Source organism: Sinocyclocheilus rhinocerous, unplaced genomic scaffold, assembly GCF_001515625.1.
Source record: "Sinocyclocheilus rhinocerous isolate Xijiao unplaced genomic scaffold, SAMN03320098_v1.1 scaffold861, whole genome shotgun sequence".
NCBI classification, from domain to species: Eukaryota; Metazoa; Chordata; class Actinopteri; order Cypriniformes; family Cyprinidae; genus Sinocyclocheilus; species Sinocyclocheilus rhinocerous.
Window position 1 is genome coordinate 449,339 of NW_015640043.1, and position 26,946 is coordinate 476,284.

General features: G+C 36.8%; 4 protein-coding genes and 1 pseudogene across 4 annotated transcripts in view; 3 read left to right on the forward strand and 2 right to left on the reverse strand.

The window, feature by feature from the left end:
- Positions 1 to 3,556, reverse strand: part of LOC107752357 (IQ and ubiquitin-like domain-containing protein) — a 9,086-nt gene extending 5,530 nt beyond the window's left edge. The window contains 4 exon segments of the mRNA XM_016568305.1: positions 1,728 to 1,769; positions 1,772 to 1,931; positions 2,028 to 2,183; positions 3,475 to 3,556. Coding sequence (XP_016423791.1) covers positions 1,728 to 1,769; positions 1,772 to 1,931; positions 2,028 to 2,183; positions 3,475 to 3,528 — 412 coding nt within the window. The 5' untranslated portion in view covers positions 3,529 to 3,556.
- Positions 3,557 to 4,712: 1,156 nt separating this feature from the next.
- Positions 4,713 to 11,893, forward strand: LOC107752343 (ankyrin repeat and SOCS box protein 15-like). Its single transcript, XM_016568294.1, has 9 exons — positions 4,713 to 4,798; positions 5,339 to 5,385; positions 7,170 to 7,298; positions 7,428 to 7,586; positions 7,683 to 7,928; positions 8,011 to 8,182; positions 9,330 to 9,900; positions 11,377 to 11,530; positions 11,748 to 11,893. Exons 1-9 carry the CDS (start codon positions 4,713 to 4,715, stop codon positions 11,891 to 11,893), a joined length of 1,710 nt encoding a protein of 569 aa, XP_016423780.1.
- Positions 11,894 to 13,559: 1,666 nt separating this feature from the next.
- On the forward strand, positions 13,560 to 17,478 carry LOC107752344 (ankyrin repeat and SOCS box protein 15-like; annotated as a pseudogene).
- A 1,786-nt stretch (positions 17,479 to 19,264) lies between these two features.
- LOC107752345 (leiomodin-2-like) lies at positions 19,265 to 25,363 on the forward strand. The gene is made up of 4 exons (XM_016568296.1): positions 19,265 to 19,390; positions 20,278 to 20,376; positions 21,709 to 22,917; positions 25,331 to 25,363. Exons 1-4 carry the CDS (start codon positions 19,265 to 19,267, stop codon positions 25,361 to 25,363), a joined length of 1,467 nt encoding a protein of 488 aa, XP_016423782.1.
- Positions 25,269 to 26,946, reverse strand: part of LOC107752346 (neural Wiskott-Aldrich syndrome protein-like) — a 28,916-nt gene continuing 27,238 nt past the window's right edge. The window contains exons 11-12 of the mRNA XM_016568297.1: positions 26,504 to 26,609; positions 25,269 to 26,112 (exon numbers count right to left, since the gene is read on the reverse strand). Coding sequence (XP_016423783.1) covers positions 26,051 to 26,112; positions 26,504 to 26,609 — 168 coding nt within the window. The 3' untranslated portion in view covers positions 25,269 to 26,050. The remainder of the gene's footprint in view (positions 26,113 to 26,503; positions 26,610 to 26,946) is intronic.

Consider the following 26,946-nt stretch of genomic DNA (forward strand, 5'->3'; position numbering starts at 1 on the left):
CACATCTGAATATTTGGGTTGAACTGTTCTGGAACAGTGTTGTAAATAGAACTTAACCACTGATTTCTAGTCGTGTCCTCTTTTGGAAGGCCAAACAAAGTATTTTCGCTTTCGCAACGAAACACACAGCGTCTTCACAACATGGCAGCGCCGATGGCAGCAACAATAAAGTTACTCCTTTCTTTGCGTTAACATTTGGGCAGCGTTATGCAAATCTTCCCACATCGTGACCTAGACATGTGGGGGCATGTTTAAACGAGGCGTTTTAGGAGTGAACAGCTTGTAACACTCCAAAGAGAAAGGAAAACTTGAAATCTCATCATATGACCCCTTTAATGTATCCTTGCTGAATAAAAATATTAATTTCTTCAAAAAATATTTTTAACCACACACTTTTGAACAAGTGTAAAAGAGTAAAAACAATAGGGCTGGGTAAAAATATCGATATCTCGATATTAATCGATTCTCATTTTTACGGAACGATATCGATTCTTAAATCCAAAGAATCGATTAGTCTACTCTAGCCTGTTTTCAGTTAATGGACGGAACGTTGAAGGGCACTTCCCATCCAATAAATCACAATAAGCATTGTGCTTTGGTAATTTTAAATCAACAGATGCGACGTGAACTAATCATTCACAATCCGTCACTTTACAATCCATATCCGGTCTCATGTAATCACTCAATCAATGTTTCAGCCGCGCAAAGACGTCAGTATAACGGCTTGTAAACAATGTCACGTAAGGTCACATTTACCTCAGAAAAACATATTCGGTGACCATAAACTCATTAGTCAGATAGAAAAATTAATTGTAGAGAGGGGCATTTTGCTAAATATATGCACCATATAACATATTCATTATAAATTTTACTGTTCTTCAATGTTTAATTTATGTGTGAAAAATCCATCAAGTTTTTATGACAGCCACCATTATGTTTATATGTCAAAAAAACGAATTGAAGTAGAAATGTTATTATGTAATTGTAATTTTATTAAGTGTCATTTTAAAAAATCAGTCAATTTTAACCTTCAATATTATAGTAATGTAGTACCAACTGACTCTCATGTATATTTTACAGTATTAGTTGAGAGATTTTTTTTCCTTGAGAAAATTTGGCATGTACTGTACCTGATATATATCCAAAATAATCGATATTGAATCGAATCAGTAATCGAATCGAATCGCAAGCTTGTGAATGAGAATCGAATCAAATCGTGAAATTTGTGTCAAAACCCAGCCCTAAAAAACACAGTGATGCACAACAGTATTTAATTATATTTTACTTTACAAAATGAGGACAGTCTGTAAAGGGACTGAAATGAATAGTCAATAATTTATTATAAGCAGTTCATTTGCATGAACTGACTGAACCCACCAATTGACTAAAAAGCTGCACACATACATGCAGTACAATATGACCGAAAAAGCAGTAGCTTGTAAAAGCTATTATGAAAGCAGCTAAGCAATTGACATGCTACTAAAACATGTAGTAAAGCTGATCTTTTTTCTAGGTTAAATACAGCTTAATGGGCAGAGTCAAATATAATTAATTTGAGGACTATCTGTGTGTTCATGGAGTTTCAGGAAGACCTGTTATTAAAATAAAGTCAATATTTTTGCAATTCTATTGGGTGATTCTAGTGGTGCAGAAAATACACTCTTCACCTTTAAGTTAGTAGCATTGCTACTTGTAGTTAGTTACTACACAAACACTCACTTACTCACTTTTCATGGCATCATAAAGCAGATCAAAATCTGCCTTTGACTCATCCTGCGGTGATATTCATCTCTGATCAGCTGCTCTTTCTCCTCTTTCGTCCTTCTCTTTTCATTTTCCAGCCATGCTAGATGCTGCTCTTTAGCCTGTCTCAAGCTGTCTCTGAAACACTTGGCTAGCCAACACCTGACATATGACTGTAGTGTAATGACCTGAGGAAAACATACACACACATACAAGCATTTGTCATGAACAGTGAAAGCACAGAATGAACGCAATTCCCTCTCAACCCCACCAAACACATGTACAGCTCTCAGTCTCTTGCTGTGATACTCTCCTGCAGTGATGTAAGTCTCTGGGGTGATGAGCTTGTCCTCCATGTTGGACACATAACAGCCGATTTTGGTCATCTGAGTCGAGGCGTTCTTGGAGCACTGCTGAGCCTGGTTCTTCAACTCAACCGTCTGTTTAAAGGGAAAAGAAAATTAGAAGTATGCACTGCAGTCAAAACAGCAACCCAGATTTGAAGCTACACTGTGCATTTATTTGATGAAAAATACAGTAAAAACAGTAATATTGTAAAATCTTATACAATGTAAAATAACTGTTTTCTATGTTACTGTATTTTAAAATGTAATTTATCCCTGTGATGCAAAGTTGCATTTTCAGCAGTCATTACTCCGGTCTTCAACGTCACATGATCCTTCAGAAATCATTCTATGCATATTTAGTGCTCAAGAAACATTTATTATTATTATTATTATCAATGTTAAAATAGTTGTGCTGCTTAATATTTTTGTGGAAACTATCATACATTTTTTCAAGATACTTTGATAAATAGAAAGTTCAAAACAGCATTTAAACAACATCTTACAACATCTTTTGTAACATTATAAACTGTCACTTTTAAATAATTTATTATGTCCTTGTTGAATAAAAGTATTAATATATTTTAAAAAGTGTTTTACTGCTTCTATTTATTTTGTGAAAAACAGAATAATTGGAACCTGTATTTTATTCATCCAAAGTTTCATAAATAAATAAATAAACAAAACAAACAAACAATGTATTAAATAAATGTACTAAAATATGTAATAGCTGATTTGGAATATAAAAGAATAAAATATGTTTTGTTCTGCCCTAGCTATATTTGTGGTCAATAATATTGTGATTTTGGCCAAATTTTATAATCTTTTAAAAAATTTAATTCATTTTTAAATCCAATTGTCTTGACATTACAAAGTGAGCCGATGTTTTATAAATCATTAAATATATGGGTAACACATTTTTTTTTTGAAGTTTTTATTAAAGATTCACTCCGTGTGTGTGTGTTTTATAAACAATAAACAATGGATACATCATTAAAATATAAGGGATCATTTTTATTCAAACTAATTTTTTATAAATATTTTAATATACAATATTACAATTTTTAGAATAATATTACAATACAATATATATTAAATATTATATATAATACATATTTTATATACAATATATTTTATATAGAATTAAAAGTTTAATTAAATAGCTAATTTTCATAAGCAAATGCATTATATGCCATTCTTTCACTAAGTGATAGTTCCTTTAATTCAATGTAAATTAAATTGAGGCAAAGAGATGAAAGTTCTGTCCATTTGAAGTGTTTTATTACTGTGTAAGGTGTCATTCACTCAGGGGTTCGGCATAGTGGAAATCAACAAACAAGACTGGAATCCATTTTATAGTGTGTAAGGTGTGTATGCGTGCGCACACCTGTGTATCCCTGCTGAACATCTCAACGCCCCTATCAAGCTTCTTCTTGGGCATTGTCTGTACAGTAGCATGATGATACTCTGCCTTGGTCACCTTGTGACAGTATCCGCATCACTGGATGAAAGTGTCTGGTTGGATTCACTTCCTTGTTGGTTTATACCGTCTTGGTCTCCAGTTGAATCCGCAATATTTTCTTCTTGTAAAAGCATGTCAGTGGCGGTACAGCCGTCCACTTTGATCTCGTGCGTAGATTCAGCATTTTCATAGTCTTCATGAACTTCAGTCTCGGTCTGAATGACTTCTTGTAACACACTTTGCTCCGCAGCGAAACTGGCTTCAGGACTCACAGTTTCACTCTCCGGCTCTGACATGGCAAATGTATTACACCTAAACGCTTAAAACATACAGTTCAATCATAACACGATTTATTCTGATATTTTTGAAAGAAATTTGACGGCGAAATTTTTATTAAGGTTCAAAATAAATTAGTCGAGCACAGGTTTACACTGACTTGAAAGTGTTTGACCGTTGCTATGGTAACCGTGGTGGCACTAATGATGTACGATTCGCAAATGAGTCGTTCTCTTGAGCCGATTCTTTTTAAAGATTCGATTGAACCAATTCACAAAGCGTTTGTAATTGAACGGGATGACTTAGTTTAGGAGTAAAGAGTAATTAAAACTCTAATATTGTTAGCAATTTATAATTAGAATTAGAATTAACATTTAAAAATATAATTTTATAAGAATATGGTCTATTACCCTTACAAAACTGACCTCTGTAATAGCATCAGAGGCCACTTTATGTAGGCTATGTATATGCAAATATATAGGCTATATAATAGAATAAGTAATAGAAAAGTGAATTATCTCATGTGATATCACTTCCCAGAGTATGACAACATATTTTATTCAGGTGTGTGTTGCCTAAAAGTGACTACAATAGAAACAGACTATATCTAATGGAATGGCATTTAATCCATGGCATTTCATTGGCAATGGAAGCAGGTCATGCTTGGATATAAAAGCTCATGTCATTTGGTGGTAAGAAACTTGACCTTGATGAGTCTCGTCACATAGGTGAGCCTGCAGCTATGCTTACTGAAAGGTTCATGTTCGTAAATATAACTCATTTTGCTGCACTTTGCTGTGATTAGCTCAAATAGTCATTGAGGCTGTTATTACATGGTCTCTGATTCATGGGACATTTTTTTAGATGGGCATGTTATATTGGACAGGATGAATGAAGATGAATTTACCGATTATCTCATTCAGCTGACCATTAAAGAGTCTTGTCATCAGGCATTTGCAATATCGAAAAACGGGTATGTATGTTGTTCACATAACATCATCTAAACTAACACTTTGGTTTGACTGATTGATTGGTTCTTTTTTAGTATATGTATATGTTTTCATGGAAACTGAATAGTTAAAATAGCAACAAAAAAAATACTTTGCTTAACATTGTTATATTCTTGAAGCTCCACAAGTGATGAGAATTCGAAACTGCTGGCAGCAATCGAGACAGGTAATGGATAAAATATAAAATATTTGAGAAAGAAAAAAAAAAATATTATATATATATATATACAGTGCTGCTTGAAAGTTTGTGAACCCTTTAGAATTTTCTATATTTCTGCATAAATATGACTCAAAACATTTCACACAAGTCAGTCTTGTCATCAGGCATTTGCAATATCGAAAAACGGGTATGTATGTTGTTCACATAACATCATCTAAACTAACACTTTGGTTTGACTGATTGATTGGTTCTTTTTTAGTATATGTATATGTTTTCATGGAAACTGAATAGTTAAAATAGCAACAAAAAAAATACTTTGCTTAACATTGTTATATTCTTGAAGCTCCACAAGTGATGAGAATTCGAAACTGCTGGCAGCAATCGAGACAGGTAATGGATAAAATATAAAATATTTGAGAAAGAAAAAAAAAAATATTATATATATATATATACAGTGCTGCTTGAAAGTTTGTGAACCCTTTAGAATTTTCTATATTTCTGCATAAATATGACTCAAAACATTTCACACAAGTCCTAAAAGTAGACAAAGAGAACCCAAACAAACAAATTAGACAAAAATATTTTATTTGCCATTTATTTATTGAGAAAAATTATCCAGTGTTACATATCTGTGAGTGGCAAAAGTATGTGAATCTTTGCTTTCAGTATCTGGTCTGACCCCCTTTTGCAACAATAACTGCAGGTAATGTTTCTTGTAACTGCTGATCAGTCCTGCACAACATCTCGAAGGAGTTTTAGACCATTCCTCAGTACAAAACCGCTTCAGCTCTGTGATGTTGGTGGGTTTTCTCCTATGAACTACTTGCTCCAGTTCCTTCCACAAAATATCAATTGGATTAAGGTCTGGACTTTGACTTGACCATTACGAAACATTTGCTTTGTTCTTCTTTAACCATTCTTTGGTAGAACAACTTGTGTGCTTGGGGTCGTTGTCTTGTTGCATGACCCACTTTCTCTTGAAAATTAGTTTACTGACAGATGTCCTGACAATTATAATTCATTGTTCCATCAGGCCCAATCCATGATACCAGCACCACTGTGTTTCACAGATGGGATAAGGTTCTTATGCTGGAATACAGTGTGTTCTTGTCTTCAAAAATAAAGCTTCTCATTTAAACCAAAAAGTTCTATTTTGGTCTCATCTGTCCACAATACATTTCTCCAGTAGCCCTCTGGCTTGTCCGCATGATCTTTAGCAAACTGCAGACTGGCAGCAATGTTCTTTTTGGATGCACCATGCACACCGTAGTTGTTCAGTGTTCTCCTGATGGTGGACTCATGAACATTAACATTAGCCAATGAGAGAAAGGCCTTTAGTTGCTTAGAAGTTACTCTGGGTTCCTTTGCAACCTTGCAGACTATTACACGTCTTGCTTTTGGAGTGATCTTTGTTGGTCAATCACTCCTGGGGAGGGTAACAGTGGTCTTGAATTTCCTCCATTTGTACACAATCTGTCTGACTGTGGATTTGTGGAGTCCAAACTCTTTAGAGATGGCTTTGAAACCTTTTCTAGCCTGATGAGCAACAGCAACTCTTTTTCTGAGGTCCTCAGAGATCTCCTTTGTTCATGCCATGATACACTTCCACAAACATGACCAAACTTTAATAGATCCCTGTTCTTTAAATAAAACAGGGCACACACTGACACCTGATAGTCATCTCACTGATTAAAAACACCTCTGAACAGATGGACTCTAATTTCACCTTCAAATTAACTGCCAATCCTAGAGATTCACATACTTTTGCCACTCACAGATATGTAATAATGTATCATTTTCCTGAATAAATAAATGAAAAAGAACATATTTTTGACTCACTTGTTTGTTTGGGTTCTCTTTGTCTACTTTCAGGACTTGTGTCACATGTGCTGCTGATATGATTAGTCAAATAATGTTAGCTGGTCATTTTGTGTCAGGATCAAAAAATAGTGAAATTAGTTTTTTTTTGTGAAAAGTTCATTTTTTGGCCAATGAAGCTTTTAGCAATTATTTTAAGTGCATCTGATCACTCTACACAAGAATCTAGAAACAATGTGAATGAACACCACAACAGCTTAAGCAGCAAACTTTGCAAAACACTAAATTTATGTCACTGCCAAAACTTTTGGCTATCACAGTACATCTGTAATCCGTTTATGTACCCTGATCATAAGGTGATACTGCGGTCATCCGTGAGCTCAGGCAATTTCCCATGGCCTTCAAGGAAGTGGACAGTAGAGGATTTCTACCACTCCAACAAGCCGCCATGCAACCATCAGGGAAAGTACTGGAGACAATTCTGGGTGAGTCCTGAACATGGATAGACACAATTCTGATAGAAATTTAAGGGTTGAATAAGTTACTGAGACTGTATCAGACATATATACTTTACATTTGGTTTTGAGATATTTGATCAATCATATAATCCACAGTCTCCAGCCAGCCAAACTTGGAGGAGAAAAGTAGGAATGGAGAGACTGCCTTGACTTTAGCAGTTCAAGCTGGACTAGAGGAGAATATCAGGATCCTTCTGGAACATGGAGCATTACCACATAACCCCAACAGCAAAAAGGAATCTCCACTTCTGCTGGGTGAAGTGCAACTTACCTGTTGATTAGTTGCCCTGTTGATGGTACCTGCTTGTACTTTCCATAATAACTATAACCGTCTTCTTTATTTCGCCCAAGCTGTAAGAGTCCGATCTTATCAAATGGTGTACGCTCTCATTGCACATGGAGCTGTAGTGGATCAGGTATGTTCTAAGAGGTGGACGGCACTGCATGAAGCAGCCCAGGTGGGCTGCGTTGACATTTTAATGCTGCTGCTGAGACGTGGCGGCCAAGTGTCAGTGCGGGATTGTCATGGAGTGACACCATTGAGTGTAGCAGCAGAATGTGCAAATCTTGAAGTCCTCCAAGTTCTCATTGATATTGGTGAGAACCTTTGATCTCACAAATGAGAGAAAGATTAAACAAGATTTGTCTTAATTGATTTTAATCCATCCATCTTGACAAGGAGCTGATGTGAATGCACAGTCCTGTAACGGTGAAAGTGTGTTGATGGATGCAGCTGGTTCTGGAAACCCAGACTGTGTGGATCTTCTGCTTGAACATGGAGCCTCACCAGACCTGGCTAGTTTGACCGGGCATCTTCCTATTCATCGTGCAGCCTTCGAGGGCCACTACCTGTAAGTATGGAATGATTTAAAATAAGTAAACACTAAAATACCATTAGCGTGAGGGTAGTTGCGTCTTTTTTTTAAACTGTTGGCATTTTTGGCGCAGTGGAAACACTTTTTCACGCTCTCGCTAGTTTAATTTGTCCACTAACAATGTCTAACAGTGTATAGAATCACTGGAGATTCTATCCTTTTGTCTTCATTTTTTTCTAAAAATTAATAAATTCTCAGCACAGTGTCATTTCCACCACATCTCAGATGATGTACTGTTTAAACGTCACATTTTTAATATATTTGGATTAAAATGGCAGACTCCTTTGTCTTGCTAAGTCTAATTTCACAACTAGCATTTAATGTATCATAAATACAGACAAGTAAATAATATTTTCACACTTTTTATATAATTTGAAAAAATTACAATTTGACTGGAAATAATGTACAATTTTGTGATGTTCAGCTTGATTTTCTTCTTACTTTCTTCTCTTTTTTTTTCTGCACATAATTTCATAAATTTTACTTCCAGCTCTGGTAAACAAGCCCAGTAACAGTAACTAAACAGTACCTTAAAATAATAATAATAATAATAATAGTTAGGGGGAAGATTCTAGCTATTTTGGAAAATACGGAGCCCCTAAATGGGCATGGTGATGGAAAAAGGCAAAAGTTTTACGATATGTGCATTTCACTCTTTGGTAAGATTATCATAGATTTATACATAATTATCAATTTTTTTATGATGGAATTGTTGGAAATCAACATAAAAGGCATTTGGGGGAAAAATAAAAAATAAATGCTGACATAGAATATAGTTTCCAAGTCAGTTTAATGTGATATTCATAAAAAAGTGTGTTAATTTGAATAAAAATCAACCTCTATTAACAGTCAGAGTAAAAATTTAAAGTGATCATAATCGTACACACGTATACTAATTTTTTTATGATGGAATTGTTGGAAATCAACATAAAAGGCATTTGGGGGGAAAATAAAAAATAAATGCTGACATAGAATATAGTTTCCAAGTCAGTTTAATGTGATATTCATAAAAAAGTGTGTTAATTTGAATAAAAATCAACCTCTATTAACAGTCAGAGTAAAAATTTGTGATCATAATCGTACACACGTATACTAACCTGCGTCATACCGATTCTATTTTCAGTGTGTTGAAAAAACTGATATCTGTCACAAGCAAAATGGCTCTCATAGAGTCTGGTCAGAGTCCTGTACACTCTGCTGCAGATGGAGGTCATGCGCAGTGCCTGCAGCTCCTGGTTGACAGCGGTTTTGATGTGAACGCTCTACTTGACCAAACCATCTCCGACAACTACAGTGACATGCGTAGGAGCGCCCTTTACTTTGCCGTCTCAAATGGAGATGTAACTTGCACAGAGATGCTGTTGAATGCCGGAGCCAAACCTGATCTGGATCCCCTGCAGTGCCTCCTAGTGGCGGTGAGAGCTGGGATGTACGAGATTGTCAGGATTCTCCTGGCCAGCCGAGCAAATGTGAACTGTTACTTTACTGAGGTCAACGACACATTGTTTCCCACTGCCTTACAATACTGCCTGAAGGATGAGGAGATGATGCGATTACTACTTAATCATGGATATGATGTAGACAAATGTTTCCATTGTCACCATGATTTCCATTTCTACATGGGGTTTGCTTGGAAGGACATACATCTACATAAACCATGTTGTGTCATCTGTGATGGCGAAGACAAAATACCTGTGAGTTTTGGGCCTGATTACTATTGGGTACAAGGTTCTGTTCCACAGCCTACATAGACAACATTTTAAGCACAGTTCTGACAGAACCACTTTTTCAAATAGCAGCATAGAATAGTAGGTACTACATTTGGTTAGGACTAGGGATGTCCCGATCAGGTTTTTTGTGTCCCCGATCCAATCCGTCTTTTTCTGATCTTTCAATCTAATATTGCGAAATAAGCTCACTCAATTTACTTTTAAACGCAAAAGGAGACAACAGAAAATGGTACAGATAGCAGCAACTTTTATGTCTGCTCTGAAAGCTGCAAAGCTACGCCGGATGCTGTGGGTTTGTGTTAGAATCAGGAATGGTAAGATAACATAGCATGTGCTTTTTACATTTTTTTTTCACCTTCAAACCAAACATAGAATTTCAGCCAGCTAAGTCTAAAGGCAACAACACGTCCCATAATGTCTAAGAATTAGATCAGTAGGCAGAGAGTAGACGGCTTTAGTGACTGTTAACGCATTCGACCACATGAGCGTCTACACTACAAAAGCAATCCAGTCTTATGCATTTTCGACTACCTCTGGAAGTGGTCAAAAGTAGATAAGCTCAAAACGTTTCAGACCCCGTTTACATCTGTGTTTAGCAGTGTCCAGATTGACAAAAATGCATCTTGAGGTGTAAACAGGGCCAGAGATAGCTCTATGTAATTAAAATTTGACTATTTCACCTAATATTTTGTGCACTACATATTTTTTGTGATTATTAGTGTATTTTGCCATTATCTTTGCAACATGCTAACATCAACAATGTCCTTTCTCCTAGCCTCAGTCATTGTGTCCCTGCTCATTTGCATAAAATTAACTCTTTGTTGCATCGTTAATGGTCACTGTAACTCAAAATGCCTCAAGCACCACCTCTCATTGGAAATGAACAACTTTTGGTAGGTGTCTAATTGTCAGTGTTGGGGAAAGTTTATTTCAAAATTAAGCAATTCATTACAATATTGTGTCACTCCCTAAAAAAGTAACACATTATGTAACGTTTTATAGAAAGTAATGGATTACATTACTTTTGCAATACTTTTTCTCACCTCAGCTGGCTGTAGCTCTCGGTCTCTTTCCATTCAATATAGCAATCGCTGGCACTAGGTTTTGGAACAGAGTAAAGACACTTTAATTGAGCATTTATTTATTTAGTGATAGTTTACAAAAAAATATTTGTTATCATTAGGGTTCACAAAATAATGAAAAAATACATTTACAGCATTTATTAATCTGGGTTAATTCAAGTTCCTACACAAATAAATATTTCTAAATAAAAATTAACCTAGAATATTAAATGCTGTCAAAAATGTTATTCAGTGTTAGTTTTACGATACCAAGTTCATTGACTAACTGAACATTACACGTTACCATTTATTTTATATTACTAAGTGATTAATATTATGACATTTAAATTGCTATGTTTATGTTGCCATTACATCACAGTTCTGTGACTTCATGAGTTTGTGCTGCCTGGTTGACCTGTCTGGACGAGTGGTACTGATCCTACTGGACTATGTCATCTGCGTCCCCCTCTGCTCACGACTGATATCCATCCTGGAGAAACAAAAGGAGTGGGCAGAGATATGCACCATCTTGAGTGAGTTCACTGGGTTCACTTATAATTATTTATCTGTTCAGCTGGTCTTTTCATGATATATGCGAGTCTCATTCTGGCTCAAATGAAGAAACTTCTGCAAACTACAGCTCACAGTCTCAAATTGACCAAATGCATGTGAGAAGATGTTGTCTAGCAACAGATTGATGGTTCTCTAGTCTCAGGGAATGCAGACTGATAGCTTTTGAATTTGTTCCAGACAACCCACGATCCCTGAAGCACCTCTGTCGTCTGGAAATCAGAAAACACATGACCATTAAAAGACTCTGTAATACCATTATAATGGATTCTTTTCCACCTCCGATTAAAAATTACCTGCTGTACAAGGAATATGATCTGACTTGATCAGTACAAATATAACAATGAATTTAAGTTTTCTTGTCTGAAATGTTCTTTCACTGAATGTTACATATTGTACTATGTACTGTATCATCTTATTGTCAGTTATATAAAATATTAATTGATATAACAATTTGTATACACATAATAACTGTTTGGATACCAAGTTCGAGCTGTATAGATTAAGTATTAGATCACAAATAGCATTTTATTATGTTAATTGTATTCATGCAACATGGTGAATCCTATATTGTACAGTGATTAAAATGATTTTGTAACTGTCTGGGATACTAAATAAAGTACACTTTCATATGTTCATTTGACAGAGCCAGTGTGCTATTATCAAGGTTTCTTCTGCTGTGCTGTAATTTATTCTGTGTTTCATCTTCTAAACTCCTTCTAGATGCTTTTGAGTCAGAACAAAACTATTTTGTTCGAAGGCATTCTCTATTATCCTACTCTTTCCATTTTAACCCTCAAATTTTTCTATACCACCCTGCATTTTATCAATTCATTTTTAAACCATACAGTCATAATCACCAAACCTGAAATTTCATGAGACTGTTTATAAACATCTTTACGCTGTTAATTTGTAAACTCAAATATATATTTATGCTCACATTCGTAGTTATTCTTTCATAATCCAACCTCATAAAGTCCCATTTTTTATTCCTTCATTCCTTTTGACCATGTAGACTGAAAACCAACACATTGCCCAAGACTTGTAAAAGATTAAACATTAAGACAATTGAAGCATTTTTTCAAGCCACTGTGAGATTTTCCAAGATTTTTTTGCTCTAGTTATTCATTGAACACATGGTGGCTATAATGCAGTGCCTCTGGGATTTCCCCTGCTGCAAAGTTATGTCTGCACTGTATACAGTATATCAGTAGCTGCACTCTTTATGGGTCAATTACATTTATAGAAGGCTATAAAAAATGTATGCTGTATACAAACATTGAAAATTGGTGGAATTTCAGTAATTGGTATTTGCTGTATTAAATTGAGAAAAAAAGTCATTTTGTAAATTAATAATTTCAGCCATCAAATCAAATTACAGGTGTTTATTTGCACCTGTTACTAAAAAACCTATATTTTTATGCACGTAAAAAAAAAATCAAGTGATTATGTGGTCATTTGACTTTAATGGTGTGCATGGCAAAGACCAGAGCAGGTGAACGCCAAATTTAGATGCATGTCTGTTGCTGTTTTGAGCATGGGAAGGGGAAGCACTCAAATTCAGATTGGGTGCACCTAAAGTACTGGCACAGCAGTGAGAGACGCGTGATTTCACTGGAACTGTATTTCACAAGGTGAGATTAGAGCCTTTGTTTACTGTTCGGTGAAGCGTGAATGATTCATTGGAAGTGGCGGACGAAGTGGCGCTTGTGCATGCCCTAGTTCAGCATTTCCTTGAAACTAACGCAAAGTTCGTTTCCAGCTGTGTATAAGTGTTGAAATCTGCTGTGAGGACTGTAAAAATGTAAGTGTTTCTGTGAAAACAACTTCTTTGAAAAAGACAGACTGAGTGTGAATTCCTTTTAACTACAGCAGAACATACTTTATAGAAACTGACTGGTCACTTCAACCTTTCCATTATATGACTAAAGTGTCATATTAAAGTATTCTGAGAATTTGGTTTTGGTTAAAACAATATACTTGACGTCAAAGATGACTTTTATAACACGTATCACGAACAATGTGAGTAAAAACATTACATTACTCTCCCACATGTTCATATAAAAGCTTTTTATTTACCTCCAGGAAAATGGATCCATAGATGACCTAGATGACGAAGATGAGCTTCTTGATGCTGCAATTCAATAGAGCGTGCAGGAATCGTGTAAAGACATCGCCTCTCTCGGAAGGTGTGATGTTCACATAAGAAGTTGCCTTTTGGAATCTTGAAATAAAGCAAACATATCTTAATAAACATTATATTACAATCCACTTTTTCTATCCTGCAAATAAACCCAGTGTGGAACATCAAAAGATCTTGGATGCAATATTCCGAGGTGAAATTTCCCACCAGATTTTATGCTTGATGTAAAACAATTAGGTTAAATGGAAAATTCACATCAAAAAGTGAATCATTTCATTTGGCTGAATTATGTTAAATGAGGATAATTAGCTGTGTTGCTAAGTGCAACATTGTTTCATCTGTCCCCACAGGTGACCTCTTTGCTCTTCAGGAGCTGTCGGACTATCCTGCCGCATTCACTGAGGTGGATAGATTCCCAATTCATAGGGCTGCTGTCCAGCAGTCTGTGCAGGTGCTGGAGATGGTATTTTATGGTGAGCTAGAGTAGTAACTTGCAAAAGGGAGTTTGGTTTTATACAACATTTCAATAAACAAGAAATTAATTTTGAGTAACACTATCACAAGTTATTTTGACCATTTTTGCTCCACCAGTTAAAATATTCCCAAACAAAGCCATAGCAGAATCAACCATTGCATGTCTCAGAGCACCACACATTAGAATGTTTCTGAATGAATCATTTACATAAATGATTCAAAGACTCTCTCATAAAAGTCACTTGGTTTAGTTCCTGAATTAATAATGTTTTTGAACAAATTGGTTGAGTGAATGATTCAGTGACTCATTTACAATAACAGTTGCTTGTTTCGTTCCTAAAAGAACAAAACAAAATGACTGACATTAACTGCATCAAGTTCAAGTTTCAAGTCAGATATACACTCAGTGGTTTGGTTGAAAAGGTTCTTACAGGTTGAGCTTAGAGGAGGAAACCGCAGATGGAGAGACGCCATTGATTTTGGCGACTCAGGCTGGGCTGGTGAAGATTGTTAGGACTCTGCTTGAGAATGGAGCTTCACCTAACAGAATCAACAGCAAAAATGACTCCCCTATATTATTGGGTAGGTATCATTTGCAATTTCTTTAGTGTCTTCAGTGCCTTTTTAATGAGCTCTTATGTTTTATTTTGGAGCTGTAAGAACAGACTCATTTGAAATCACCTTTACACTTATATCACAGGGGGCATCGGTTAAACAAGCCTGCCCTAAAAAGTGGACAGCCATTCATGAAGCAGCCAAGGTGGGCTGCACTGACATTCTTACGCTCCTGCTGCAAAATGGAGGAAATTACTTGGAGACAGACGAGCATGGAGTGACGCCCATGGGGATTGCTGCGGAGTACGGACAAGCAGAGGCGCTGGACATCCTTATTCACTATGGTAATACTGGTTGACCAATGTTTCTAGAAGAAAAAAAAATTAGTACAGATTCACATTATACATTTACATATTTACATTACACCAGTAAACTAACACTAAACCATGATGTCCTCCACACCAACAGGTGGCGATGTAAATGCTCAGACGCCAAATGGAGACAGTGTGCTATATGATGCTGCTGGCTCTGGCAATCCTGACTGCATTGAACTTTTACTTCAACATGGGGCCAATCCCAACATCACTAATCTTTCCTTACAGCTTCCCATCCACTGTGCAGCGTACAAGGGGCATTACCTGTAAGTTTAACGAAAAATGCTAATCTTTTGCTAGTTTCGTCACTCTAATCTCTTAACTAAAATTAAACTGGACTTTGGAATTGGAAACCGACTAGAGACAGCATTAGCCTTGCATGATTTGCCTGGACACAACAAATCTAATCAGAATTCACCACTAGAGGTTTTGAACAAACTCCTGATCTATGCATTGAATGTTGATGAATAACTCCTCCCCACCACTCTCCTTTTTTTTTACAGAAAATGTTAAAATTTAGTTGAGTGTGATCTCTTTTACAGCGCCTTAAGAATGTTAATCCCAATAACCACAAGGAGAGCCCTCCGTCTCTCAGGCCAGAGCCCAATTCATGCAGCTGCAGATGGAGGCCATGTCCGATGCACGGAGCTCCTGGTGGACGAAGGTTTTGATATCAATGCTCTTCTAGACACACGTTTCTGAAAAATATGGAGACATGCGAAAGACAGCTTTGTACTTTGCGGTCTCCAATGGAGATGTGACCGGCACGCAGTTGCTGTTAAATGCCGGAGCCAAAATGGATCTGGATCCCCTGCAGTGCTGCCTAGTGGCGGTGAGAGCTTGGAGGTACGAGATTGTCAGGATTCTCCTGGCCAGCCGAGCAGATGTGAACTGTTACTTCACAGAGGTCAACGACACAGTGTTTCCCACTGCCTTACAATACTGCTTGAGGGATGAGATGATGATGCGACTGCTGTTAAACAATGGTTATGATGCAGAAAAATGCTTCTGTTGTCCTCATGACTCAACATGGTGCCACTCCTCAGAACATACCAGTGAGAAGGTTCCAGTAAGTTCACCACTAATGTCTCTGTTCCAAAACCTAGTGTCACACCTGTGAATGAATGAATGAGTGCATACTATAGTGTTGTCAAAACAAATGCGTGGATGCACAACAAAACGACATCAAAACTCGAGTATGGCAAAATGCCTAAGCAGCAGCAGCGTCTAACTGCTATACCTTGTTTAAATACAGTGCCATGACGAGATTCAGGTGCGCTCGAGTCAAGCACTAGTCACCGATCGGACCTACAAAAACAAAAGAAAAAACAACCAGCACCACATCACAACAACTGGGTCTTAACACTAGTAAGTTGCCAACGTATGCACACTCCAGTTGTTTATTCCCAAATGTATAAAACCCAAGATGGCAAACAAAATGAGATTAGTTTTTTTTTATGTGTATATTCATTCAATACGTAAAAGTATCAATAAAAATGGTTTAATACAAGTAGAATGGACTATTTTACTCAATATTTGTATTTTTATGCTAAGCTTACTTTATGCTACTATTGCAGCATTAGCTTAGCAACATGATAATAGGAAACACTACTGAAATCAATCGTGAATAGAGTCTCCTGCACAATTTACATTAATTTCTATGTAGTGTTCCAAATTTTACTCAATGCGTATTTGTATTTTACTTCAGGTGCTGTAGCATTAGCTTAGCAGTATGCTATCAGCAAACTCTTAAAATCAATAGTGAGTTGATTAATCTGTACACTAGGAGCCCTAGTTGTATGACATAAGGAGTATCTTCCAACATAAGCAGTACAGAGCTGATATATTTTAAGCTAACTTACCTCTGAAGGAAATTTGTTTTCATCGGAATATGTGGCATATGTATCTATACTTCCATCTTCTGTTGCATTTAGTTTTGTGATTTCATCAGCGTCTCATGGCTAGTGCAGTTCTCTGGAAGAGCTGTGCGGGTTCTCCTCGACTATGTCAATCATGTTCCCATCTGCTCCAAGCTGAAAATGGTTCTAAAGAGGCATAAGGAGTGGGCTGAAATTTCAGAAATGCTGGGTGAGTTGCCTAAACAATTCTAGCATGGACACTTAAGCTCTACTCACAAAAATATGAATGTCACAGCATAAGATAAAGTATCACAAAAAATTTGACTTTCCCAGGGAATCCTTGTTCACTGCAACACCTATGCAGACTAGTAATCAGGAGAGAGATGACCCCACGAAGGCTGGGCAACCCAAAGTTCATAAACTCAGGTGGTTTCCCACCAGGACTTAAAAGCTACTTGATGTACAAAGAATATGATTTGTATGGAAGAATCGTGTATCAGGAGTGATGGTCTCTCAGGGTAAAAGTTAAAGGGGTCATATGATGCTATTTTAAAGATCATCATTTTGTGTATTTGGTGTAAGCACTTCGAGTTTTATTCAGAAATTAACATGAGGTTGACATGACCAGACGTTTCGCTAGTTGTCCATCATGAGTTCAAAATACTTCAAAATGTGAATGTTAAGTATTTTTAACACTTCACATTGAACACTAATGTGAATTTTGCATCACTTCCAAAGGACTTTGCCCCCAAAGCAATGTCTTGGTGCTATTTGTGCAATAAAATAATGTTCTAGCTGACAAAAACATGTTTATATCAGATGAAAATAAAAGGATTGATGCCTGTTCTATGAAGTCAGGCTGCTGTCCGCTCAGTACCACCTACTAGTGTACAATCAAGATGTTCCATTTGTTTTCATTTTAAGTTTTAATACAGCACTTTTACAACACATACTGTACACAAGTGTTGTTTAATGTGTTCATACATTGAACATGAGATTGGCTGTCACACCTCAGTGCTGCTAAACTGTGGTTCTATAATAACCTGCATTATCACAATTGAAGTAACTTAAACAGGTCATATTATAGCTTTATGCCCTATTAACATCAACAAGCATGTTCAGCAACCTGTCAAGTAGAAACCTTTGACTTCAGCATTATCACAAACTCACCACCTAACCTTGTGATAAACTGTCAGAAACATTAGACATATTTGTAGTTTACTGTATACTTATCTGTGCCTGTTCAAGTACATCTGATAATTTCATCTGATAGAGATGGTTATAGATGGGTAGCTTTTGAAAAATGTGAGCATATCATGACAGTGCAATGTTTGAGTCCTGTTAGTTAGGTTATACACATATTCAGTTAGCTTTGGATCATTGGTTCTGGAGGCCCTGAACTGTCAAGTTTTCATCACCATAACTGGTTCCTAATCAAAACGTTGTAATATTGCATGCTGATAACTTTTCAACAAACAGTGGATTTGAAAAGAATCTGGGAAAAGTACTTACTACACAAATATGTAATATTGATTCTAAAGCTCCAGAGGTGTTCTGGTATATGTACAACTGCTTTGGAGGACAAGCTGAGCATAAAAGGTAGCAGTATATAAGTCCAGTCTACAAAAAAAGTATAGATTTGATAGATTTTTTTATTTTATAGATTTTTTTTGTCATGATTAGAGTAAATCAAGTGTGTAACTGGGATGAACAAGTTGGATTGATGTAAAAAAAATCATACATTTTAATTTTATTTGTATGTAATGAAAATGCCCTGGGGGGGATTTTTTTTTTTTTTTTGCTGTTCACTGTCCAAAACAAAATGTCAAACACTATATGGATATATACTTTATGGCGACCAAAGTATTTGGACACCACAACTGTATGTGCTTAACAACTTCAAAACCGTTGCCATTCATGGAGGTTTAACTGTGTTACATGAGAATTTTAATGCATCTTGAATCTTGTAACTTAATACAAATTAGATTAGTTTTAGTGGTATCCCTAAGGGGCAGTTCCTATGTCATTTTTGGCCAATAGTTGCTGACAGGTGTCACCGCTACATAATGAACTCTCATTCTTCTTGAAACCTAATCTTGGTGTCCCCATAGAGAGACACCCTCATTTGCAGATACTCTGTTGTGCACCCTCCTCCACTTAAATTCCTCCATCAGCTTCCTAGATTAGACTAACAGTCTATCTAACACACGCCCACATGCCTGCACTAATCCCACATTCAAGTATTGAGGCAGCTTAAAAGTTCATACTCACAAAGGAGACAGCATTACAAGTATGAGCAACTTTGGGTACCACAAACAGCTTGGCAAGTATGAGGACATCGATGAAGATGAACTTCTGGCCTCCCTGACTAATGAAGAAATCCAGTACTGGGAGAACGAGACTCACAGATTGCTAGAGGTAGGGACTACACACAGAAATTGAGTGATATGCCAAACTTTGAGGCACTCGTTGCATTCCATTTTTTTTTTCTTGACACAAACACTTAGGCTTGCCACTGGAGTGGTACCCTTAAAAGGTACTAATATGCAGGTACAAAGGTGTACCTTTGTAGGGTACTGCCCAAGTGACAAGATAGTGTACCCCTATAAGTACTATTTAAGGTATGATTTGATAGTTTTATTTTATAGATTTTTTTTGTCATGATTAGAGTAAATCAAGTGTGTAACTGGGATGAACAAGTTGGATTGATGTAAAAAAAATCATACATTTTAATTTTATTTGTATGTAATGAAAATGCCCTGGGGGGGGTTTTTTTTTTTTTTTTTGCTGTTCACTGTCCAAAACAAAATGTCAAACACTATATGGATATATACTTTATGGCGACCAAAGTATTTGGACACCACAACTGTATGTGCTTAACAACTTCAAAACCGTTGCCATTCATGGAGGTTTAACTGTGTTACATGAGAATTTTAATGCATCTTGAATCTTGTAACTTAATACAAATTAGATTAGTTTTAGTGGTATCCCTAAGGGGCAGTTCCTATGTCATTTTTGGCCAATAGTTGCTGACAGGTGTCACCGCTACATAATGAACTCTCATTCTTCTTGAAACCTAATCTTGGTGTCCCCATAGAGAGACACCCTCATTTGCAGATACTCTGTTGTGCACCCTCCTCCACTTAAATTCCTCCATCAGCTTCCTAGATTAGACTAACAGTCTATCTAACACACGCCCACATGCCTGCACTAATCCCACATTCAAGTATTGAGGCAGCTTAAAAGTTCATACTCACAAAGGAGACAGCATTACAAGTATGAGCAACTTTGGGTACCACAAACAGCTTGGCAAGTATGAGGACATCGATGAAGATGAACTTCTGGCCTCCCTGACTAATGAAGAAATCCAGTACTGGGAGAACGAGACTCACAGATTGCTAGAGGTAGGGACTACACACAGAAATTGAGTGATATGCCAAACTTTGAGGCACTCGTTGCATTCCATTTTTTTTTTCTTGACACAAACACTTAGGCTTGCCACTGGAGTGGTACCCTTAAAAGGTACTAATATGCAGGTACAAAGGTGTACCTTTGTAGGGTACTGCCCAAGTGACAAGATAGTGTACCCCTATAAGTACTATTTAAGGTATTCTGAAAGTGTAGGCATATCCACAAAGAATTTATTTGTGTGGGGGTCAGGTTAGGCTTTTTTTTTGGTAAACCAATAAGTCCCAATCTTTGGGAGGTCTCCACAAGGAGGCTCCCAGCTTGGGGACAAGGTGGTCTCCAGCTTCATTAAGGGATTAAAAATGTCTTTAAATTTAGAATGAAGTCTAAAGTGTCTGTGAGTAGTCCATTTGAGGCAGGCGTGCCCAATACTCCCTTGTGGAAGGTCACCACCTTGCGGAGTTTAGCTTCAACCTTCTCCAACACACCTGCCTATAGGTTTCTAGTACTCCTGAAGCCATTGATTACCTTGTTCAGGTGTATTTAATTAAGACTGGAGCTAAACTATACAGAAAGTTGGTCTTTAATGCTGTGTTCCATTTACCTCGGATGTCGGAGCTGGGCATGACATTACACCCAAGTGGACCGTGTTCCAGTAGAGAAGTCAGAAAATCAAGATGGACACATCCATTGTTAGCAATACCAGTCGATTAAAAACACAAAAAAGTGGTATTTTGCACAGATAACACCATAGTATCATGTTCACAAATAGAGGTTGGATAGTAGCCTACTGTGTGCACCGCTTTATTGAGTTTATTGAGACCTAGATAAACATTGGTGCTAATAAACAATATATTACTACTATTTCTCTTCTGTTGATGTACTGAGCAGCCATATTGGATCCTGAAGTTATAGTTGTTGCGATTCCTTCGAGATTCCGAGTCGGGACCCTAACTTGGGAGGGTGTTCCAGTTAAAAGTGTCTTCTGGGAACTCAGAATTTCCAACTTCACCATGAGGATTGGGCGTCCCTGATTTAAGGGTACAATTAAGGGAGGGCCACTATCCTGAAGAGTTTATCTCAACCCTGAGTTATGCATAGTTATGGTTAGCTTAGTTTAGCTTAGTTTTAAATAAAATAACACTATATTAAATAAAAATTCAGTTTCTTCAAAGAGAGTACCGAAGACTGTAACTGAAACATTGCTTCCACGGAACATAGTTATTGCTCTGCTGGTGTCTCAGCTGGTGATATCTTTCTTAATTAAGCATCATTGTTTGAGGTATGCCAGTGCTCAACCTTGTTTTCCTTTCTATGGTGACACACAGGACAGCATGGATGAGTGCCAGACAGATAAGAGCGAAGAGGAATGTGGCAGTGAAGAGCCTGAGGATAATGAAGAGGAGAGAGAGCAACAAAATTGGGGGCTCAGAACAGGGGGAGATGGGGAGAAAGAAGCTAGGTCAAGCAATTGGAATTTTGTGGATTTATCCAGATTAGATCGCAAGAGGAATGGCAATAGTGGTCAAAAACCTAAAGGCATTCATAAAGGTGCCCTTCATCACCAAGTTACACCAGAGAGGCCAAGTGGTAACCCCACTGATATTGTTAAGACCTTGGAAAACATCTTGAGTAATGACACCTCCTTGAATAAAGTCAACCTCAACAACATTGAGAACATATCCCAAGAGGTTTTGGTGAGTTTTGCTGATGCATTAATCTCCAACACTCACGTTGAGGTTTTCAGCCTTGCCAACACCCATGCGGATGACCAAGTAGCTTTTGCTTTGGCCAAAATGCTGAAGAAGAACTGCAGCATCACCAACCTTAATGTTGAGTCCAACTTCATTTCAGGCAAAGGTATCCTGGCTTTGATTGGGTCAGTTCAGTACAACACAACACTGGTGGAGCTCCGATTCCACAACCAGCGGCACATCTGTGGAGGCCAAGTGGAGATGGAAATGGTGAAATTGCTAAGGGACAACACCACCCTGTTGAAACTGGGATACCACTTTGACTTACCTGGCCCAAGGATGAGCGCAACCGGTATTTTAACCCGCAACCAGGACCGCCAGAAGCAAATGCGGCTGCAACAAAGGAGAGAACAAGACAATCTAGAAAGAAGTGAGGAACAATCCAAGACATGGGATACTGTGGACAATACGCAGTCTCTTCAGTTCCAGATTTCAACAAACAAAGATGCTACACAAGGGAAGCAGCACTTGGTCTCTTCTCATTTACCAAAGCATCCTCACAGTCAACCAGAACTTGTGAATAACGTGCCAACTAGAAAAATAGCTGAAATGGTCAAGCAACAAAAAGAAACCGCAATGGATAGCACTGTTCGAAACCAGACTAATGCAAATAAAGGACTCAAAATTACAGGGGATAAACATAGCAAGAGCATTTTTCAAAATGAAAAACCAGTACCTTTGAGAAGAAAAGATGAAAGAAAGAGTCTGGGAGGCACCCAGGGGTCAACGCGTGATGATCTGTTGGCAGCTATTCGTAGAAGCAGCATTGGTACACTACGAAGGGTAAGACATTTAGCATTTGTCCAGGACATGACGAAGTAGGTAAGCCTTTAAACACCGTGCTCAAATTTGTAATTCACTCAATATTACTGGACAGGATAGGAACTTCCAAATTAAGGGTTTGGTAAACACCAACCCTGTCAAATCAGGTCTCTTGGGGACTGATTGTAAGACTTTAAGCAATAATTACCTTTTTATACCAAGAATTGAATTATTCGTTCAGTGGTTGTCTTGATTGAGATCATTTAAATTACCATGAAATCATTAGTCAGAGAGTGGAAAACACTTCTATCCACACATAAATAGCGGTTTCTTCTTTTTCTTGCAGGTCACCAATAATCATCGTTCCTGAGGTATAAGACGGCTCATATAAAATTAATCTGTAAAACAAATAACACGAATGAAAACTTTTGTTCTCTTAACTGGCATTTGATATGAACAACGTTAAATGTTTTTCGTAACTTCTTTCCACCAACAAAATATTTTGCTCACTAAGTAGAGTTTGAACCATGGCCGTAACCAGGGTTTGAAAATAAGTGAGGTCTGGGGTGGGAAAGAATTTTTAAAAATTGTGCTTTAATAACCCCTACAAACACAACTCATATACGCTAAACACTTGTTTGTCAAAGATGTTTTCTGTTTTGGAGGAATGAACATTAAATCATACCATATTTACTGCATCAAAATTTGTTAATACTTTATAAGTTAGGGGTGGATAACTTTATCAGTTGTTTATTATTTATGCAACAATACATATTACTGTTATAGTTTTCATTAATAACCATTGCTATATAGATAACTGTCTAGTTCTCTTATGAATTTTTTTTTAGCATGACTTTGTGAAAATTTAACTACTATACTGAATGAAATAGCATAGACTTCTTCATGGCCAGTGTTTGCATATTTAATTTCATTCTGTAACCTACTTGTTCTACAGATCTGTGTACTAGTGTTAAATGCTACCGTTCTAGATAGTGTTGATAAGGTTTCTGACAGATAATACCATGGTTTTGTGCGTTTGCCTTAGCGAATGTGGTATCCTGTCAGCAATAATCTGTCTGTGGGCTTTTTTAATTACTGTCAGTTTAAGCGCCAGCGATCAGTGTTGCCAGATATTGATAATGAAAACAAATAAAAAACAAAAAATTAACCGAAATTAGTTCAAATATGATATCGCTGACCCTAAAACTGCAACTTCCCACTTTATTAACTTTCTAAAGTGTCAAATTAAGTGGAAAAGACAAGTCCAAAGATGCTTATAATAGCTGGATCTTAACAGTGTAAGTTCATTTTCCCAGTTTGACCACTGCACGTCTTGTGGGTTTTATTTTGCTTAAAGGGGTCCTATTATGCTTTTTCACTTTTTTAATTTTAGTCAGTGTGAAGTGTGTTGTATTTGAATTTGAAAGATGTGGCGCGACGCGACGCTGCGCTTCTCGTCTGGTGTGCGACTGTCTGAAACGCTGTTTTTTTCACCTCCGTGCCCAAACGTCTTTGTTTGTGCTTCCGAAAACGGATGATGTCAGGAAACAGTGGTTGCAATTTATTTTTTAACTCCGTTCCTGAGCATTATAACCCCAATTTGCTATTGTGTGCTGCGCATTTTACTGAGGACAGCTTCCACAACATGAGGGAGTAAAGTGCCTGCCGGCACAAAAATAATGCGTTTTTCGAACCACCAAGCATGAGAGCATAGTTCTAGTACACTCCCAAAACAAAATCAAGACTTTGTAAAAGAGCATAATAGGACCCCTTTAAGAAAAAAATATATTGGGTGTAACGGTGGTTGGGCACCCACCATCAGAAACATAAATCAGCGCATATGACTCATATCATATGAGAAAGATCAAATCCAAAAAGAATATAGCCGATTTACTTTAAAAGCTGATTGCCATAATTCAGACTCCAATGTATCTGTCATGCAACTAGTTGAGGTTCATCCAGTAATTTTAGACATCAAAGATGTACAGGTACACAAGAAGTATTTATACAAGTTGGAAAAGCTAGAAGTTAAAATATACATGCATTGCAGAAATGTAGGTTCCTAAAAAGAAAAGCACCATATCTCAGGTTTGTAAATATTACCATTTATTTAAGTATAGAATTTAGTGTTTTCAGTCCACATTCCAACCCTCTTGTAAGATTTGATGTCAATTATACAATTTTTTCAGCACTATCCTTACAGGACAAGGACAGCATATTCAGTTCAGGCAGACAATACTGTTAAACCAGCATTAATTGTGTTTGTTGCACAAAGGTTTGTTGTTTTCCATTAATGTAGTTGTCGGTCAAGGATTGACCTGTAAAAGCTTCTAACAAATGGAAGTTTAAATTGTTTTTTTTGTGAAGTGCTTTTTTTATTTTCTTGATATGACTGAAATTCTATATTTGTGAACTGATGGTTTTTCACATTCAGGAGCAAGCTGCACTCACGACTTTGCCGGTTTGAATCTACTGTATGTTATTTTCGTGTTAATAAAGTGAAATCAAAACCTCAGAACGGTCTACTTTGTGACGTGCAATGTAGTGTGACGCTGATCGTGATTACCACAGAAATCATATTCAAAGTGTTCAGCCAATGTGTTCTCATCCTGCAGTGAATTTCCTTTTGTTATTCGTGCAAAAATATATATAGCCTCAATATATCAGCCTGGTGTACATTTACAAGGGAAACAATACAGGGCACATACATATTCTGATAGGAGAACCTCTTACCAAATCTAAGAATGCGAAACTAGGATTTGAATAAGAAAATCGAAGGTACAGAAAAGTAGGGTATGAAAATAGTGTTATCTAAATCATTAATCAACAATTAATAAGGACATCGAGCGTCCCGTCCATCTCCCTTTCCCCACTCACAGGGGAACAAAAACATTCAGGTCAACAAATCATGAATCCTGGCATAAAACTTCACATGGTTATTCCAGGAGATTATTTTACAGAGGATAAATGACAGTACTTTACAGATTACATGAGGTATTGCACAGAATATAAAAAAACAAAAAAAAAAAGCAAAAAGGCAACAAAAATATACAGCGATTTGGAAAAGAAAAATCATACACAGAATGAGTGTAAAATTAGGGGAAGTGACAATTTAGTATAATTTACTCTACTGGTTGGGGTTAGTGTTGCGGGATTAATCATCCCATTCGTCATCATCCTCAAAGTCTTCATCATCCTCATCATCCTCATCTTCATCTAAGGACCCAAAAAAGATGCATAACCACCGTAAATAACTCATTACTTACTGACAATGGCTTTCATGCTCAATCTCAAATGAACCAGAGGATATTAGAGTATGAAAAGTGACCTCAACACATCAGCGTTTATCTGCGTCAGCAAACGCTAAAAATGCATTGATTTAAATGGGGATGTTGTGTCTTCGGAATGAAGAGGAAAAAGTCATGTTATCTGTCATGTTACCAAAATAATCTTTTAGTTGGACTTGACATGTTACATCTTTAAAACATAATGTCAGTGAGTAGTAATCTAACTGGATCCACATTGGTTAAAGTGAGAAAAAAATTTTTTTGCAGCTATGAGTGGTCTGTTTTGAAGAAACTTTTGAGAGAGTGAAACAAGCACTTACCTGAGGAGTGGATGGCTTTGCTCCTCTTTTGCATCACCTCCATCAGAGCTCCAACAATGCCTGCTGACTGAGCAGGGGTGGGTGGTCCTGAGTCATTATCTGATACCTGAACAATCAAGAATAAAGCAATCAGACAACCATAACAAACATCGGTTCATAGAGCATGCTACAATAATTTATATTATATATTATGAAAGCATTTGGGGACTTACACTACTGTTCCAAAGTGTTTTTTTTTCTTTTTCCATTCAGCAAGGATTAAATTGATCAAAAGTGATAGTAATTTATATTTTTATATATATATATATATATATATAATACTGTAAACCTTTATATCACAAAATATGTCTATTTCAATTAAATGCTGCTCTTTTGAACTTTCTATTTATCAAAGAATCTTAAAAATATGTATCATGGTTTCCACAAAAATATTACGCAGCACA